The sequence below is a fragment of the Malurus melanocephalus genome, unplaced genomic scaffold (assembly GCF_030028575.1).
Source record: "Malurus melanocephalus ecotype Western Australia unplaced genomic scaffold, MMel_1.1 scaffold_7, whole genome shotgun sequence".
Taxonomy (NCBI): domain Eukaryota; kingdom Metazoa; phylum Chordata; class Aves; order Passeriformes; family Maluridae; genus Malurus; species Malurus melanocephalus.
Window position 1 is genome coordinate 6,179,389 of NW_026623239.1, and position 19,159 is coordinate 6,198,547.

The following is a 19,159-nucleotide window of genomic DNA, read 5'->3' on the forward strand; positions in this document are numbered from 1 at the left end:
TCCTCAAAGGCCAGGTTTTTCTCAGAGCAAGGTCGCTCTCCTTTTCTATACAGGTCTCTCGTTGATGAAATAGTCCTTTCGAGAACAGCTTGTTTTCTCCATGTCCGAGCACCACAGCAACAGCACAGCAACCCATCCCATCTTCTTCTTACTGTGATCTTGGGTTTCCATTTTTTCTCTTAAATCTCTTCACCCTCCTGCTCTGTTTATCCCCAGTCCATGATACTAAAACTAAATACTAACAACCTAAAAACTACATGGCGGCCACCCCTATCTTGTTTTGAATTCCTCTTAAGTACGAGACCATATGTCATCACAAAGGTGTAACTAGCCTGTGCAATTGGCCCAGGCCTGATGATGTCCATCAGCCTCAAAGCCACCATAATGGATTGGCTCTAAAACACAGCGGGTAGGGCTCCTTTTGCTGAAGCAGAATGAGAAARTTTCTAGAACTTCCTCACAGAAGCCATCATTGTGGTTTCTTGATCCCATCCCCCCACTACCAAAAATCGGACCGAGTAAAACCAGGACACATCTTTAAGACATTTTGTGGTATAATAAAATGAAAAAAGAGGTATTTTGTCATAGCTTAGGCTGTTACTGGTATGCAGGGAACATGGCAAATCCCGGAAAAGTAGCAAACCAAAAGAATTAAGAAAAATTTGAGCCTACTTATCTCCACATAACAAAATTATTTAGATGCATTATGCAAAATATTAGATGAGTGCTAAATTTGCAGCTGTGCAGTCACAACTCATGTAAATGAGCTTGCTTCTGCAGATTTCTTTGAAGGAAAACAGCTAATTTGGACATGTGAAGCACAGTGCAAGCTGTCTTAATTACATGAGTGCAGATGATGCACCTAAGTTGTTATCTTATTCAGATCTTAACTCTTTATTTCAGCTTCTCATTATCTTGTGTATTTTGTCGTAACAGTATTTGTAAAAAATCTTGAAGGTAAAAATTTGGGTTTTGTCCTAATTTAAAAAGGGAAGCTCATGGAGCACTATGAAGACTAGAATATTATATCCAGTATGTGTGATGAATACTGTGAATAATGTACATAACTCTTAGTTCAGAAGTAGCCAACATCAGGTTTTTGATTTCTAGATGCATATTGTCATCTCCAGATGAAAGCATTCTTGCAATTCACTGTTCCTTTGATTCTCTTGGATACATGATATTCATCTTATGATTTGAGATAAAGACTTCAGCATGTATCTGGGATAGGGAAGACATGTAGACATGTAACTACACGTTTTGACACACATTCTCACTTGAAATCAAAAGCCCTGTCCTTGGCATCATTATCTGAGCACAGAAGCATGTCTGGAATGTCCTGCATTTGCATTTTGCAGGTTTATTTGTTTCTTGAGAAGATCAGATAGCAGTAGGTATAGGCAGACTATCCAGCACGTTCTGATATGACTAGGATTTGAACACTGCTAAGACAGTAAGTATATTTAGAGACTGGAACTAGTTGATCTTTAAGGTCCGTTCCAACCCAAGCTGTTCTATGATTTTATATTAAAGACATTTATATGAAGGAACATGCAAGAACATAGTTAAAATTAAACAGGTAAACATCTAAAGGCATTCCTCATGAAGTTCTATTTTGACAGCATGAAGTTTTAATCTTTACATTAATTATGTCACTTTACAGTTATGACATCTGATTCAGTTAAGTTCTACTGCATATTTGTAAGTAGAGCACGAAAATTATGCCAGTTAAAGATTCATTCAACAAATGAAGCTCATCTATTTGCAATTATCAGGGGAAAAAATTAAGTTGTTCTGCTATGTTTTTAAATATTTTTGTGAAATAAAGGTTAGCAAACAGTTAGAAAACAAAATCATGTATATTGGATTGCTGTCTTGTTAATACCCATTTTCTGTATTTGCATATTAGGACCTGTCACCAGTGGTGTTCCACAGGGCTCCATTGTCAGCCCTGTGCTCTTCAGCAGCTTCCTAAATGACCCAGATGGAGTACTGGAAGGGACACTGAGCAAGTTCACAGATGATACAAATGTGGGACTCTCTAGAAGGCAGGAAGGCCCTGCAGAGAGGCTTTGAAAAATCAGAGAGCTGGACAGTCACCAGCCATGTGTAGTTCAACAAGGGCAAATGCCGAATTCTGCACCTGGAATGGGGCAATTCTGGATGCATGGACAGATTGGGGAATGAGTGGCTGGAGAGCAGTGCCAGGAAAGGAACCTGCTAAAGGGTCCTGGCTAGTGGAAAGTTGAATATGAGTCAGCAGTGTCCCGGCAGTCAGGAGGGCCAACCATATTCTAGGGTGCAAACTTAAATATTAGTTAACCCAAAGGCTGTTTATCCAAATAATGCCTCTGGCTGGACTCCTGTCAAGGCTAACTTTTGAGAAGAGGGTTTCTGTATATAGCAGAACAGTCAGCCAGCAGAACATGTTTGCTGAAAGGCTGGCAAACAGAACCAGTACAAACTAAAGACTCTGAGCAAACTCAATGCCTATCTCTGCCTAACTCACTAGAGGCTGAGTTAGCATTCCTTGAAAATCAGCTTTCACAACTTTTTCAGCCTTTCACACTTTTCTTTCCAATATTCACTTTTGAGGAAGAGCTGCCTGCTCTAAGTAAAAACGAATTAACAAATCAATACTCAGTAAACCCTATTTACTTGTGTTTATTCTGCACTACAACCTTGTTTTAATCGTTTTCTTTTACAGTGATAGCACAGTCACRAGTAATGAGTATAAACACTTTCTGGAGAGATCACAAACCACTGCCAAAGGAATTGACAGCAATTACTAAAAGCAGGTTTTTCCTGGTCTAGCTGTCTCTGGGCCACTGTGTTTTCTTGAAACTAACAAAGTAGTGTATGAGAGATGAGAATCTACTTCAGGGTATCCAGAACAAATCCAGAGGACTAGGAAGAATATACACATGACAGAAAAGGAGGCACCACTAGAAAAAGGGGATCTAAGTATAAATGTAAGTAAAACCCCATCCAATTATATACTATAGTCTTCCAAGAAAAGATGAATCTGTCTACAAACAGATAAATCCTCTTTTCAGAGCTGCAAGATCCTTTTTGAAGCTACCAAGGGGAAATGTTTTCTTTTAAGCAGGCATGGTGAAAATCAGCATTGTTATTCTGCTCTTGGGAAAGAAAAAATACTCAGGAGTCCCCTTTGGTGSGGGGACTCACTAGTGCTCATAGGGCAGAAAAAAAAATAGCAAAACAGCGTGCTGCTACCTAAATTCAGCAAGATGTTTTACATCTTTATAGAATTTATCGTATTAGCTGTAGAAGAATAATGTAGTGGCCTTCTATAATGGAGTGACTGTATCGGTAGAAAAGGGAAGGGCAACTGATATCATCTATCCTGAATTTTCTGAACTTTTGACATGGATAAACTGCTGCTTGGTGGCTTCACCTTTCTTCTGGCTTTGGATGAAACAGAGAGAAACCCTGGCATATTTACTGCTGTAAGAACACAGAAATATAATGGATGTCTGTGCAACTTAAGGAGGCACTGTTGCCTAATGGCCTTCCTAATGCATATGGTCTTGTAAGCCAGAACTTGGTTCAGGTATAATCTGAGATGCCCTCGATCCTTCAAAATTAAGATATCATCATGAAGCTGATTGCAGACAACTTTGCTGATGTGGTTACAATAACAGAAGCAGGAGGAGCAAGTGCCAGCAATTTGGTAAGAGGACAAGAGTCAGCTGAATGAACTTCAAGATTCAAGATTTAAAAGTGATACCAGGCCTTACCACTGCCAATTGCCTTTGAATATAACTTATAAAGCACAGTATACCCATTAGACATTAAAAACAGTGTAATATACTATCACCAACTTTAATGTCAGAAGAAGAATAGTCAGTCAGAGGCCTTTAGTTAATAATTAGTACTGTGTCATGTAGTTATGACCATTTTTACAAACTACAGAAATCACCATATTTTCACTCTAGAAGCTTATATTGTAAACACCTCTGTGGAGACTCATAGAATCCCCCGCACCATAAATCGCAGCAGACAGCTCATTTTCATCTCTAAAACAGCCTCTCTCCAACTTGCGCTCACCATCACTGTATGAAGTATTTCATTGTGCTTACAAAAGTTCATTGGTAGCAAAACACCAGTTTGCCTTGCAAGTGTATGGGTACAATCTACTTAAAAAAAAAAAAAAAAAGTATTTTACTGAACTGCTCTCCTCCTCCTGATTGTTTTTCTTTTCTTCTGAGACTTAGGCATTCTCCATCCTAATTTTTAGATTCTGTTGAAGAAAGAAAACATCCTGAACCCTATGCTAAACCGAAGATTTGTTTCAACCTTACCATTTCATGCCTTTATGTCATGCATTTATAATTTCTGTTAGTACTTTCTGCCATTTTGCTCAATAACTTTATTTATGGTATTGTTTCAACATTCAGTTGATTTTTTGCCTGTGCTTTAACAGCTCTGAGACAAGTCTTAACCCTCACATATTAATAAGGAATCTCTTTAGAGATAGCCAAACAAAGTTAATTATAAATATATCAACTGAAAGACTGAAAAGTGAGTGCTTCAGGCAGTGCATTTATAACAGAAAGAAATGAAAGTGCAACTAAGATCTTGAATATCATGAGACCTTATCCAAATTCATACTGATCTTAATCAAGCTAATATTGTGTCATTAAAAATGAATAAATATTCACAGAAATGTAAAGATAACTAATATTTAATATTTATTTTTATTTTTTATAAAAATGAATATATCTCTATAACCCAAATATCAAACAATTATTTGCACTAGGTTATAAAACTTTTTTTTTTTTTTTTTTTACAAAATGCCGTGAAGACAAAAGAAATATTCTAAGCTTCCCACAGAGTATCCTATTATTATTACATTGTTGGTCTGCACTGCTCCAACTTTATTTTGGGAACATTGTTGTACTTGAAATTGTACTGATGGAGGAGGCTGACCGAAACTTCCTGTTTTGCACAAGACAGATCTTCTCTTTCAAGCACATTTCAGTTGCAAGTAGCATAGGAAATATCAAAACAGAGGCATTAACTCCAAATACTCCAATCCACAGCGCACCCTGCACGAGGCTTTGGAGCCGTCAAACACACTGCGAAACACAGGGACCAAAGCCGTACCCATCACCTGGGGCTGAGCAGGGGGACACAGCCTGGATCCATAGATTATCATGCTCTGAAAGCAGGCAGTCACTGCACATGAGCACCCCAAGCCCTCCCTGGGACAGGGTGTTCAATGCCCCCAGCCAAAACCTGGCATGGGGACACAGTGCTCCAAGCACAGCAGTGCTTTGTTTTATTTCTGTTCTCTTTAGCTGGACTGAACTTAGTCATAAAGCCAGTGATACTAATTTCTTGTTCTAGATTTATATATTTTTATCCCTCTCAGACCGTTAAGCATCTGCATAACTTTGATCATCAAAGTACTTTCACAGACTTCAAAAGGGCACTAGCAGGCTTAACTCAGACAAGGGCATAGGTACCTACTGAACTATGGTTTCAGGTGGGGTTCTCTGCTTAAGGATGGCCAACAAATCATACCTGCTGCATTTGTTCTTCCTCTGAAAATATCGTCATATGCCTTCCACTGAGGAGTCACCTGGTAGGCGTGGACGAACACCACAAAAACCACCACCAAGCACATTAATGGCACCAGAGCAGCGGTGAAGAGAGCAGCATATGCATTTGGAATGAAACACCTGATGGAAAAAATGGAAAAAAATGCTGCTGATAAACATAAGAGACACCTTGAACAGACATAAATAGAATTTCAGAAACTAATATTTTTGAAAAAGGATGTGCTTCACAAACCACAAACTCTGTTCCCACAGTAACCTTTATAAGTTCCTTTGTGTTCTGTTAGTTCTTATCTCCTCATCATATTTTAAGGAGTATAGCTTTTGCTCTTACAGTATGTGTGTTATATTTAGCTTAACCAATGTTGGAAAAATTTACATTAGCAATGAAACAAATTATACTTAACAAACTTCATGCTGCTATATTTATTGAAAGTGCTCATTCTTAGTCACCAGTTTCTAAAAGGAGATTATGCAATTTTCTATACTTAGCTCCTGAAACCACAAATTTAATTTTGAAAAACATATTTTTAAAATAAATTAACAAGTCCTAAAGGAAACAAAAGTATTCATTCTCAAATAGTTGGAAATTATGTGTCATTTGCACACATAAGCCAAATACTCTCTCCCTCCTCTCCTTCTTTCTCCCCAATTGTTCAGTTTCTCCTTGCCCTTTTATTTATTTGTTATAATTACATTTATAGATGTATTAGGAACATGAATTATCCCTGAAAGAGTCACATTATGCATATATGATGATGACTTGAAGAAAATGGAGATGATAGTTAAAGAGAGCTCTTGAGGGTATGAGAGATCAGGCTTTTCTGTGCTTTCCCTGGAGACCAGTATATGCTTTACAGCCACTGACCTACTGTAGAGATGACGCACAACAGAGCAGCCCAAGGGACAGCGCGGGAGTCACAATGTCTAGAGACTATGTGGTCACTGCTATCCCTATTAAGAGGGTGTAACTTACTCAGCCCTTCTGTTTCTCAGSTCAGATTGTCTAAGTAAGCTTAGAGTTGATGATAATACATGTGTGAGAAAAGCCTAGGTATATGTTTCACTGATATCTCTGGTATGCCTTTCAGGTTTGCTTAGGTGTACTTCATATACTGCCAGCGAGTCAAGACTGCATCCCTTGCTGTCTCTTTCAGAACATCAGTCATGCATACTCAGTGAATCCCAAAAGCAATTTCCAGCACAATCTAGAAATCTTCTGAAACTCTCCGCAGAATGTACAGGTTTGGTCAGACACCAAGCTTAGATACCACCTGATAACATAACTGAGCAAGTAAATATCAGGGAAAGTAGGAGAGATACTTCAGTTCTTTACTTATTTTGGTGGCCTTCACTGGAGTTTGTGCAGTGTGTGCATGACTCTTTTGTACTGGGAAGGCCAGCACTAAACGCAGCACTTCATGAATGATGGGCAGAGAGGAAAGATCACCTTCTTTGAGCTGCTGTCAACATGGCTGACATTGGGCACAACATCTGTTCCATTTAATCTTTCTAATTTTTACTTTTTTCAGGTATAAAAGCTGTTTTCATTCCCCAAATGTGTTCTTGAGTTAGCTCAATTAGCATTAAGAAATGAAATCATGTTACCGTAACCTATGGTGTTTTAATGATTATACTGAAGCCAAGAATCTTAGAACAAGAATAATTTTCTATAGAATCATATTTAGGTTCCAAAACCAATATTTTTTTTAACCTGATACATTTTTGTATTTCAAAGATAATACATACTCTCAGAAACTACCTGAGTGTCTTGAAACTTTATTTTGAACAATCTTTTATATTTAATTAAGAAAGACTGCATGAAAATGAAAACCCACAGAGACAGATCATTTTTTACTAATATCCATAGGTAATTGCTCTAAAAATACACTGGGAAGTTATGTAAAAAAAATACACAAAGCCAAATTACTCTTCAAAGCTTCCTTTGCTTTTTTTTGTTAAAGAACGGCAAGCAAGTCAGTGACAACCATATCACCCTGTAGGTTTTATTCATATATATTCATACATAGTAATGTGATGATGTATGTGGACAGATATATTTTACGATGGAAATCATATGGGAAATCATTATAGGAACCAACTGCAATTATTTATTATACTTAACACTAGGGACACAGCTATTATTCCATTAACATGACACAGCTGACATGTGAAACTACTATGTGTTGTGTATTCCTAGGACTGGATACGAATATAAAAAGAATACTCAAACAAATCAGCTAAGCTGATGTTTCAGAACACAACCACTCTACATAAAAAGGCCTAGAAAGAGTGATGTCAAAACTTGAAAAAACTACATCATTACTGTCTGAAGATGAGATCCATTTCCTGCACTATAGGCTTTCAGCAAGTTCCCTTTTTTATTTTTTTTAATCAGGCCATAGATTTCTGTAAGTTTTTTGTTTTGTTTGTTTTGAATTTGAGTAATAGCAAGAAAACCAAGTAAACAAGCAAGCAAGCAACCATCAACTAAAAGAATCTATCAACTGAAATATGGCAAGAGAGACAAAAAGACCTAAACTCTCTGTTAGCTTCTTCAGAGATTCTCATTTTATTACAAAGATTCTGTGACTACTTCCTAACACTTCCTTTCATAACTTTTTTTTTTTCCCCTGACTGCTTTGGGAATTTTTGCTCCCAGTTTAGGTCTTTTCTAGCATTGAAAAGACAGCTATTTAATTTTTGTCCCAAGCTGCCACAAGTCTTGCCCTCCTTGACTACTATTTTCTGATGGGAGAGTCCATCTTTGGTTGCGCTGACCACTTTGTTCTGACCACTGGCTTTGTTTTGATGTCTAATATTGTTTTGGTTACTATAAATTTCCCTGTTTACTTTGTGTGAGTACTTAAAGAATGCAATTACATGTCTCAAAACAYTTCCCCCATAAGAAAAGCCATCACAASAGGAACTTGAGATAAGCACCTTTTTAATAGAATGATAATAGAAACTAATGGAACTTTCAACTAGCCTCCCTAAATGTTTGTATTATCAATATTTATGTTTTTTTTCTGTTTTCATGGATTGTAACTTATTGGGAGACCAAAATTTAGTAGGATTATATAAGATAAATGTATTGTTAGTTTGATTTTTTGCTGAGTTCAYTTTGCCTTTTTACTGAAAAACTGGTGTGGGAAAAAGCTTCTACTTTTATCTTATGGATGTAGTCTTTTTTTCCAACCAAATGAGAATTAGAAAATTCAAGCAAATATAGCGTGAGAGCTGGTCCAAGAATTTATGCGTATTGGAATCATGCAAATACGTATTAACCTTCCTAATTCTGCCCCAGAAGGCTTTTAATTTATCATGAATAGGCACATTTTTCCAAAATATCAGAAATATTAATCAGTAACCTAAATGATCTTAACAAAATGAAAGAAAATATTAGATGGAAATGACTGAGTGCCCCTTCCTAAACCAGAAAGATGGGCAGCCATGGACTGCAAGTGGGTCATATATAAAATACACAAAAGCCTTTTACCAGCTCTTAAGACATGTAACCATTTCTGGAAATATTTGCATTCTCAAATGAGTATGTCAGATGTACTATCAAGYTTCCCAGCATGTGTCCTAAGAGAATATTTTAACCTCACCTCACTTATTTTCTCTATTCTAATCAACACAGTAACTGTAGTACATTCTGCCCCACATATGCTTCCAACTTGTGGGTGCAATTTTCTGTAGCAGTAATTGCAAAGAGATTTAACAAGACCAATTTGCCCACTGAAAAGAATATAATAATAATAATAATAATAATAGCAATAATAATAATAATAATAATAATAGTAAAGAAAAAAACACAACTAAATTTGAAAGGAAATTAATTACATTTTTAATCCCACCAACAGTACAGCCACAGCTTTTGTGCAGAACAAAGTATAGGCTAAATGTAAAGATGTGTTTGTCTGAAAACTTTTTATATGAGAAGTTTTTTACATGAGAACTTTTTTTGTATTTTGTACAAGAAATTTGTGTGCTTGAACTTCATTTCCCATGGTGTGTAGAATTACCCAGTGGATCCCTTCCAAGTCAGAATATTCTGTGATTCTGGGATTATCTATAAAATTCCTCCAACTATGTGTTGATGTGGTTGAGAAAGAACCCTATTTTAAAGCCTTTGAAGTACAAAAACACACATCCTCAACAAGTCCATTCACACTTGTTCCAGTGTGCAAAGGTAATCACTTGTACGATGAGACCTGGGCACTCCCTTGAATCTTGGCTCACTGAGAAAATACATTTCTTAATATATAAAATGTATTTGCTGGGGATACCCCTATAAGGAATTTAATAATCAACACCTGCTGTATTAATTCTATTGCTAATTTCAAGACCCAAATATACTTGATAGACCCTTGAACTTGTAAGACAAGCCACAAAAGTACATCACGTGGGTTAGTTTGGGGATGTTTTCATGAAAAATGACTGAGCCTAGCTCCACATGCTGGACTAAGGTTCAGGATAATGTTCCCATCCATTTACCCAAATTTTGCCTTTCACTTTTTATCAGCAGGAAGGACATGACAGGAACTTAGTTCTCCTGAACAAAGCTGAGAACGGATCAGTAATACATATGCCCCAGATTATAATATGGTGGGGCAAAAGATAGGTTTTGGGTTAAAGGTACAGCAGCAGTGGGTCTTAGGAAATATTAGGTGAGAGGTGCATGCCTTCAGTAATGGACCAGATACGAATTAGAGATCTTAACCTGCAATTCCAGAAAGTGCCAAAAATGGCTTTGCAAGTCAGTTGGTGTTAGATATGTTACTATTAAAGGAACAAGGAGTATGTGGAATGCCAGATCTTCCTGAATGCAATCTTCCTGAAACTGAATGCAATATTACCATTCACAATGCAATGTCATAAATTGAAAAAACCTAAGCCAAAGCTAAATAAAGGGCTAATCAAATGTCTGAACTTTTCCAATCACTCCAACCTAATATCGGCTTCAGGAAATTAGCCCAAATACCTGTCTAAAGTCCATGTTCTAATCTTTGGGACTCACAAACTGGGGGCTGTGGCTAATGAAAATTGGGTTGATGACTGCAATTGAATTTGTATATGTAATTATTTGAATAGCTATTGTATATATTGTATGATTACAGGCATTATTGTTTCCGTTATTTCTGTCTTTTCTCCTTTGTCTTTTCTATGTATGTATCACCCCTGTGGATAACCCATGAACTGAGGAAAAGTCCCTGAAGACAGTATTTGAGCCATGGGATGGTGTGAGGACTTACAGAATGCAGTTACTTATCTCAAGATACTGTCCCCATTAGATAAGCCACCACAATAGAACCTGAGATAAGCACAAATGGCAAAACAGGAAGACATTAATTTCAGGCTTAACAAAGGTGAAGATGTGGAATTAGGACACCAGACAAAATTCCACTGTGCAGACTGTGGGAAGTTATCTGGACAAAAAATAAGCACAATGAAAACTGTGAGAAAAGATGCATGCTAGCCAAAGTTGTGGAAACAGCATCTGTGCTGTGTGGATACCTCTGAATTGGGCTGTATAAAAGTGGTACCTCCAGGTGAGCAATAGGGAGACCCCCACCACTGAAGACCAGGGTGTAGAAGGACCAGTGGGATGCTGCAGGAATCCACATAGTGTTAATATCTTTTTATCTTCTGTTTAATCCTTCACTCTCTTTCTCTCCTCCCTATCCCCATCTCCCCCACCCTCTTATTTCTTTCTCTCTCTCTACCTCATATTTACTGTTAAATCAAATATGTACTACTGACTTCACCATGTGGTCTCATTTACACCTTACTTTGGGTAGGAGTATCTCTTATAATCAGATCATAATACCTTGACAGTAACATACTCCCATTGGTTGTTTATCTTGAGCTACTATCTAAACTCACTCGATTTCATCATCTTCAAGACCTCCCCTTGTAGCCTCCCAGTCTCCTATTTCACTCACGGTGTCACTTTCCCATAAACAGTACTTTACATTGATCTCAAATGTTTCTAACACAATGGAACAGAACATAAAGCATGTTTTCAAACGCCCTGTTTATGTCAGAATCTGTGAAAGGTCTCTTCCATGGAAGAGACTAAAAATAAATTCAGAAATAAYTGTCTTTAGTATGGTTCTCTTCCAAGGTATGATTCCATACTTACCTGAATGATTTGATAATAATTTTACAATTGGAAAAAAATTTAAATTAGTCAATACAAATCGATATGACATTTAATTTGAAAACCTTTTATYCAGGCCTGGAATGATAAGCAATAGCTTTAATATACAAAATAGTTTTATCACTGATGACTATTGCAGATGTTAATTTCATCTAAGTTGACACTTTTAAATACAACAAGCAGGGAAAGATTAGGGACAATTAAGAGACATCTTTCCTCTTGGAAAAGATGCTATTTCAGAAAATCATTTACATTTAAGTCTATACATAGATAAAAATTACCTCACTTACTGGCTAGCCATAATCAGTGCTTTACCTTCATTTTTCTTTTTTCCCCCCGAATATAAAAAAGCAGGCTTGCTTTCTTCTCAGGGGGCRGAAGCAAGTTTATGTGACATTTTAATTGTTTTTATAAAGTCTTCTGTGATCTCTTAAAATGTCACACTTCCTAAAATCTGGAGAGGTATTTCATACATATGAAGTGGAAAGCCTTCATTTTTTTATTATAGTACTTTTAAAGAAAATACATGAAACACATGAAAAGATATATATTGGAACTACTTTTAGCACAATTACATAATTAGTATTTAAAAAGGAAAATAAAAATAAATAACAAGCAACATTGCTAGGGCAATAATGATTGTTAAAAAATGGAAGGACTGACATACTTTGTTCCCTTCAAGCAAGAAAGTTTTAAAATAGCTCAGTGTGGTAAAAAACAGTTTCATTCCATTTATGCCATGACTTAAATTCCAAGGAAAATGTCTTTCAACTGCATCTTGAAACTATAAAAGGTAAAATTTGACAAAAAATGGCAAGTGTTCTTATCTATCAAATATCTCATTCTGAGACACTGAGATTTACAGCAAAGCATTTTACAACAAAACCAGAACACTAATAATTTACTTGAAAATGGCACTCAGGGAAACAATGAGTTTAACAGCTGTTTGAAACCAAGTCAGTGGTGGACAAACCCTCTAAGCTGATATTAGCTTTTGCAATATCAAAGCCTCCCCAGCCTGATGAATTAACCTGATCAGCTTATGCAGTTCCACTCTTCTTTTCCTTATGTTTAACAGTTATCCTTTTCCATAAATACATTAAGCAAAAACATTACCATAGATTCACAGAATCCTAGAATGGTTTGGGTTGGAAGCGATCTTAAAGATCATCTCATTCCAGCTCGAATTCCATGGGAAGGAACACCTTCCACTAGACCAGGTTGCTCCAAGCCCAATCCAAACTGGTCTTGAACATTTGCAGGGATGGGACATCCAAATTTCTCTAGGCAATATGTTTCAGTCCCTTACCATACCCATAGGAAATAATTTATTCCTAATAACTATTCTAATTCTCTCTTTCAATTTTCCACTCCCCTGATAGGGAAAGAAGCATGTGGACATCCTTGTTATATGTTCTTTTTTTTTTGTGGATCTTGGTTTTGCTTTGCTGNTTTTTTTTTTTTTTTTTAATACAAAAGCTTATGCTTCTATGAAGTAATATGAAGAAAGCCATATGGAAAAGGTATATTAAGGTTATCATGGGTAACCTTTGATATAGTAGTCATTAGTTCTTGAGGAAATTCAAGCTACATTCATATTAGAGAAATTCCTGTTTCTACAGTAGGCAAGATTCTAGAGATTTCTACAAGATTATAAGAAGATTCACAGTGCCAGAGGCATGTGGATTTTGATTTGTAGTCTTCAGTCAACTTCCCACAGTCTTCTATGCACATTACCAACAGTTCACACAACACCCTGGAAACAGACTTCACCATTTTTCAAATTGASTGAGAGTGAATTAAAGAGTGTGGCCCAATATGATATGCTCTGTGGCTACCTAGGATGATGGAAGGTTTTTATGAGCTTTACTACACAGATAGTTAATGACGCCTTGTTACCTTTCATTGCAGCATTGGCCTGTGATGGTACAGTGGATACAGTTATGGAATAGTTTAAAACAAATGAGAATTTGAAAAGATTTTTGAAGTGCCATCAAAAATGACTTGCTGTCCTTGTGAGCCTTTTACTAAAGGAAACTCGAAGGTGGCTGAGAACTAGAAAGCTTTGCTCTCTAATAAGAAAAGTTTCTCTCCATATCATATTTTRCATCATTAATGTCTAATCTCTGTCTAGTTCTAAAGAGCAAAAATCCTCTCCAGTAACCTATTTCAGTGCTGCACAGCACTTACTGAGAGAGACTATCACCCAATGTTAAACTCAGCTCCTTCTTCATGCAGAATACACAGCTCATGTCTTATCAGAGACAACATGGCTGCAGAAAGCTGATCTTTTCCATTTGCTGCAATATTTCTTTATATACTTGTAAATTGTTACTATTGGCCTGTACAGTATTCTTTTAAATGAACTGTCCTGGATCTTTCAGTCTTTCTGGAAATATCTGGCAATTCAGACTTTTGCCAGTACCCTCAATCACACCACTTAACAAATGTATTTATTAAATTATGGATTATAGCACCTTTGATAGCATTTCATCTCAGTACATGGATAGGGCAGAAGAAATTTATGTGTTTTCAAGACTAAAATGTTTAATAGAAAGGTCAAAATCATGTCTGCCTTTATTGCCATAGCTGAAAATTATTGACTCATTCTCAGTTTATTATCCACAATCCACATGAGATATTTTCATGAAGAACTGGTAAAGACCCAGTTGTTCCTTATCCTTTTTGCAAACCTAATTATTCTTGGCAACATACAATTCTTTCCACATGTTATCACTAAATACTGTACTATTTCTTCAAAAGAGATCTCAGATGTCAATAATACTATGAATTTTAACTGATTTTTAATGTACTTTTCCCCCCTGCTTTGAGCTGTGGTAAATTATAATGGAAACTCCTTTACTGTGGGCTTATATTACATGAGATAATAAAAATAATATATTCCAGTATAAATTAGTAACCAAGGCAGATGTTAAAAAATATTTTAAGGGCACTTAAAAGTAATAATTGCTTAAAATATTTGATATAAGAGTTTTGAAAACCAGACAACTTAGTCTGTTGACAGTCTTTTTTAAAATGTCTTGGAATATATAGGGAAATTTGAGATAACCAGATATGTACTAATATTACGCCAAAGTAAGTACCTTCCCAAAAAAACCAGGAGACAAGCTAAAACATTCAGATCATGAAGAATTAAAAAATGAAAATCAAGATTTTTTTTGACAACAGACTACATCAGCCAAACTGGATTTCATTACTTCATGAGTTTACAGGTTTGATTTAGAAATGTATTTGAAATCTCTGACACTATTTAAATTACACAGTGGGATGCAATATAAGGAAAGAAATGTAAAACATACTGCATACCTATTGTACTCACTTGTTAGTTTTATTTCTGCAGAACAGAATCTGGAAATTACTAGGGACCACATTAAGAAGAATGAGACTTGTAACTTTACACTTTCCAAAGAAGAACAGGTTATACCTGGATGAATAAAGAATTGTCTGCAACACATACGAAGTAAATGTTCTGCTCTAATCAGCATTACAAATACCTCACGGTGGCATTTTGTGCCTGTACTGTGGTTTAATACTAGATAGCAGACAAGTACCACTTGYTCAGTCTCCCCACCTGCCCTCTCAGTGGAGAAAATTGGAAAGAAAAGATAAACCCTGTGGGTTGAGATAAGAATTATTTAATTATGGAAATTATTATAGTAATGCTAAATATGACAGTGATGATGATAAATACAAATATTATTGTAATAGTAATAGCAATAATAATAATAATTAATAATAATAATAGAAGATAGTATAGTAACAGAACCTGGAAGAAACAAGTGATACACAATACAACTGCACATCACCTACTGATCGATGTCCAGCCCATTCCTGAACAAATACCTCGGCCCTTCCAGGTGACTCCCCCAGTTTCTATACTGATTAAGATGTTCTGTGATATGGCATATCCCTTTGGCCAGTTCGTGTCATCTGTTCTGGCCATGGTCTCTCCCAGCTTTTTGTACAACTCCTCACTGGCATTGAATGAGACACTGAACAGTTGTGGACTACATAGCAACAGCCACATCATCAGTGTGTTAACAACATTTTTTTCTTCTTGAATACAAAACATACTGCACAGTGTACCACCTACTATGAAAAAAAAATTCAGTTGGCACCAGTTAAAATCAGGGTAGTCTGGTTTTGACACATTTCAAAAACACAAATTCAAAGAAAAAAGTTCACACTAGAGCTATGAAGCTATGAAGCTAAGAAGTCCTATACATCTGTTCTGCTCTGAACACATGGGGAAAAACAGTGTTCTGATACATTTTTGTTTGTTTCGTTTGTGGGGTCTTTTCCTAATGAGAAGGAACAGTTACTGGAAAACTACAAGGAGGCAAGGAACTGGCAATCTACAATTAGGCAAAAAGCAGAATTCGAGTACTCCATGTTGTAATATATTTTTTCTTGCTGGAAAACACAAGCTGAGGAGCTTAAACTACACCAAGAGTGGCTGATGGCTATCAGAGTAGTCACAGGAGGGAATGGTTGTATTTAGCAAACAAGGGAGTATCAGAAGCTTAGAAGCGAAAACAAACAAAAATAAGAAAGGTTCTTTCATGCCCAGGAGCTAAAAAACACATACAACAACACATAAAATGAACACAATGAAATCTCTGAGACCAATTTCTAAGCTTTCTTTTCTAGTGAACACTTGTTAAACATTTTCTAAGCCAATAGAGACTCAAGCCTCTATTGAGAGGCATTCTCCAAGAATGGAGATCAGCTGAGCTTTCTTCTTTTCCATGGTAGATATTTTCTCAATTTTACTCCTTTTCTTTCCTCCTTTCCTTTCTCCCCTTCCTTCCTCCCTAGACCCTTCCCTTTCTTGTGCAAGCTATACACATGCACAGGATGGACGAGCTATACATCTGCACACATACAGAGAACATGTGCAGCATGGCTTTTTAACCTCCTTTTTGCTATTTATGGCCATTATCAACTAAAACATGGCACAATCCAAACTGCATAATAGAAAAGTAATCCTTTCAATGTCCAAGGATGAAAACCACATGTGCAGCTCAAGTCTAACAATGCAATGTTTACTTTAACCAATACTCAAAATAGCACTTACCAAAAGCTTTACTTTCACTGCTAACATGTCTTGCATCCTGCTACTGGTTAGGCAATCTCTCTCTAAAGATTTGCGTGAAACACAAACACAAGAATTCTAAACCAACCCATCAGCAAAGGTTTTTTTTAGTTTCTTTGTAAAAGGGCAAATTGTATTGCAATGCAGTAGCCATGGAAGCATCCAAAGCATTACTTTTTCCCCCCTAAGCCTTCAGAAAGTAACCTTTGATTTCAGATGTCCTCTAAGTAATAATGTCATACAAATGGTAGCATTGAGTAATTTGTTCTGTCATTATACTTATTATATACTAAGCAAAGGTTAAAGAGGTTAAAATTTCCAATTTGTATCATAGAAAAAAACTTAGAAATGTAAAATAATTTTTACAAGGCTTTTGAGAATGTTAGTGTAAGGTCAAAAAGTACAATAAAGTGATTACAGCTGCCAGGACAGTGCTTAGACAACCAGGTCTGTCTGTTTCTATGGATGCATTTGCATACAAGTATAACTTAAAACAACATTTTACAACTAAATCTTGGTCCAATGTTGGTGCAGTATGTCTCCTCAGGGAAGTGAATAGGAAAAACAAGAATCTGCCTTGGTGGGGGACATCCACTAGCATAGATCTAATGAATCCTCTTTCCATCCAAAATTCCTAACTCTGTTTTGCATCACTTCAATTCAGTACTTTTAAAACAATGACAAAGCAGAGGTAGACAGAGATGTAAAATGTCATTACTGAGGATTCTAAATAAGAGTTGACTCCTTCAATCCTCTACAGCCTGCCAGCACCACTCAAACCCTACTCCAGGCCTTARAGCTTTGTAGTGGATTCACTTTGGCTGGACACCAGGAACTCTCCAAGCTGCACTATCATTCACCTCCTCAGCAAGACAGGGAGCAGCAAATAAGATGAAAGAAACCTCATGGGTCAGAGAACAACAGTTAAATAAAGCAAGGTTGCATGTGAAAGAAAAAGGAAAAGAAAATATTTATGGTCTACTTCCCAGCAGCAGGTCATGTCCACTCACTTCCCAGGATGCAGGATTTGAGTAAAGCAGTAGTTGCTTCATTAGACAAAAGTCATCGCAACAAATATGTCCCCTTCCTCCTCCTTTCTCTTAGGTATTATATCTGAGCAGACATATTCCACATTATGGAATACCCTTTGGGACAGCTTGAGTCAGTTGTCCTGGCCATGTCCCCTTCCAAGATCTTGTTCACCCCCAGCCAGAAAACTCCAGCCACTATAGAAAAAAAAAGTCATAATAAAATAATGTCCTGTAGTTACATAATGATGGGTATTAAAAGGAAGGCTATGGATACCTTTACCAAAATATGACTGAAAGACCATGCAGGATGTATTCTGCATTTCTCACATATCATTACTTGTAATATTCTAAGTTATTATATTATGAATAACCTTGGCAAATTGTAGAAGAAAAGGTGATGTCTCGAGTAAACTGAACACTGTAAGGTAAGCACAGTGGTATTGTGACTCAGAAAGGCRCAATATGCCCCCTTTCATGACTCAGTGCTTCAGTATGAGTATACTGAGCTAGGACCTTCAACTGGACTGATTTTTCGACAGGATTGAGCAGGGGAAAATGATTTTGCATTGGTCAGCATAAACTGGAGTTGTATCACAGTATTCTAAATTATATTTGGCAGGCTAGAGAAGTTGTTCAAGGAATGGRGACTGACTGAAATGTGGCCTGGGCTTATATTCTGATAACTCTCCAATATGCAAGGGCTTCTTTTAGCAAGAGGGTCCTCTCAGGAAGAAGATTTTGGTTTTGCATACTCAGCAACAAGATAGTAGCTAACAATAACAGGAGACAGCTATTTGATTTGTGTTTGTACCAGGTAATTCCAAAAAAAGTCTGATCGTGGGGTGAAAGCAGCATTGGTTTATAAATGAATCAATGATGTGGGAACTTTCAGAGGCACGACACAGTTGACATCTCGCTGACATTGCCTTGGCAGGATGCGGTTGCCACAGTCTCTCCTATATTTTTCAGAAAATCCCTGCCGTTTTCTTTTTTTTTTTTAATGACTTGCACACAAACAGCATGCTCAACCCATGTTTGTCAAATTATACACACTGAATTAAATTTTAAACTGAAATCTGATTTTCTTATATGGAGTTCGAGTATTATAAAATAGTTCAAATTCCAATCTAATTAGAAAAGATCTTGGAAATGTATTTGTTGCACACTGGAAATTTCTAATGAGACAGTTTAAGGTTTTAAAATGGTATTTATAGATCTACGTGTTCTTCTGAGAAATAATTTCCTGATCTCTTTCCATAAA

General features: G+C 36.5%; 1 protein-coding gene across 1 annotated transcript in view; it reads right to left on the reverse strand.

Annotated features, from left to right (window-relative positions):
- ADGRV1 (adhesion G protein-coupled receptor V1) overlaps positions 1-19,159 on the reverse strand; it is a 282,213-nt gene that overhangs the window by 54,629 nt on the left and 208,425 nt on the right. Inside the window, exon 87 of the mRNA XM_057373001.1 lies at positions 5,551-5,708. Within this exon, the coding sequence (XP_057228984.1) occupies positions 5,551-5,708 (158 nt within the window). The remainder of the gene's footprint in view (positions 1-5,550; positions 5,709-19,159) is intronic.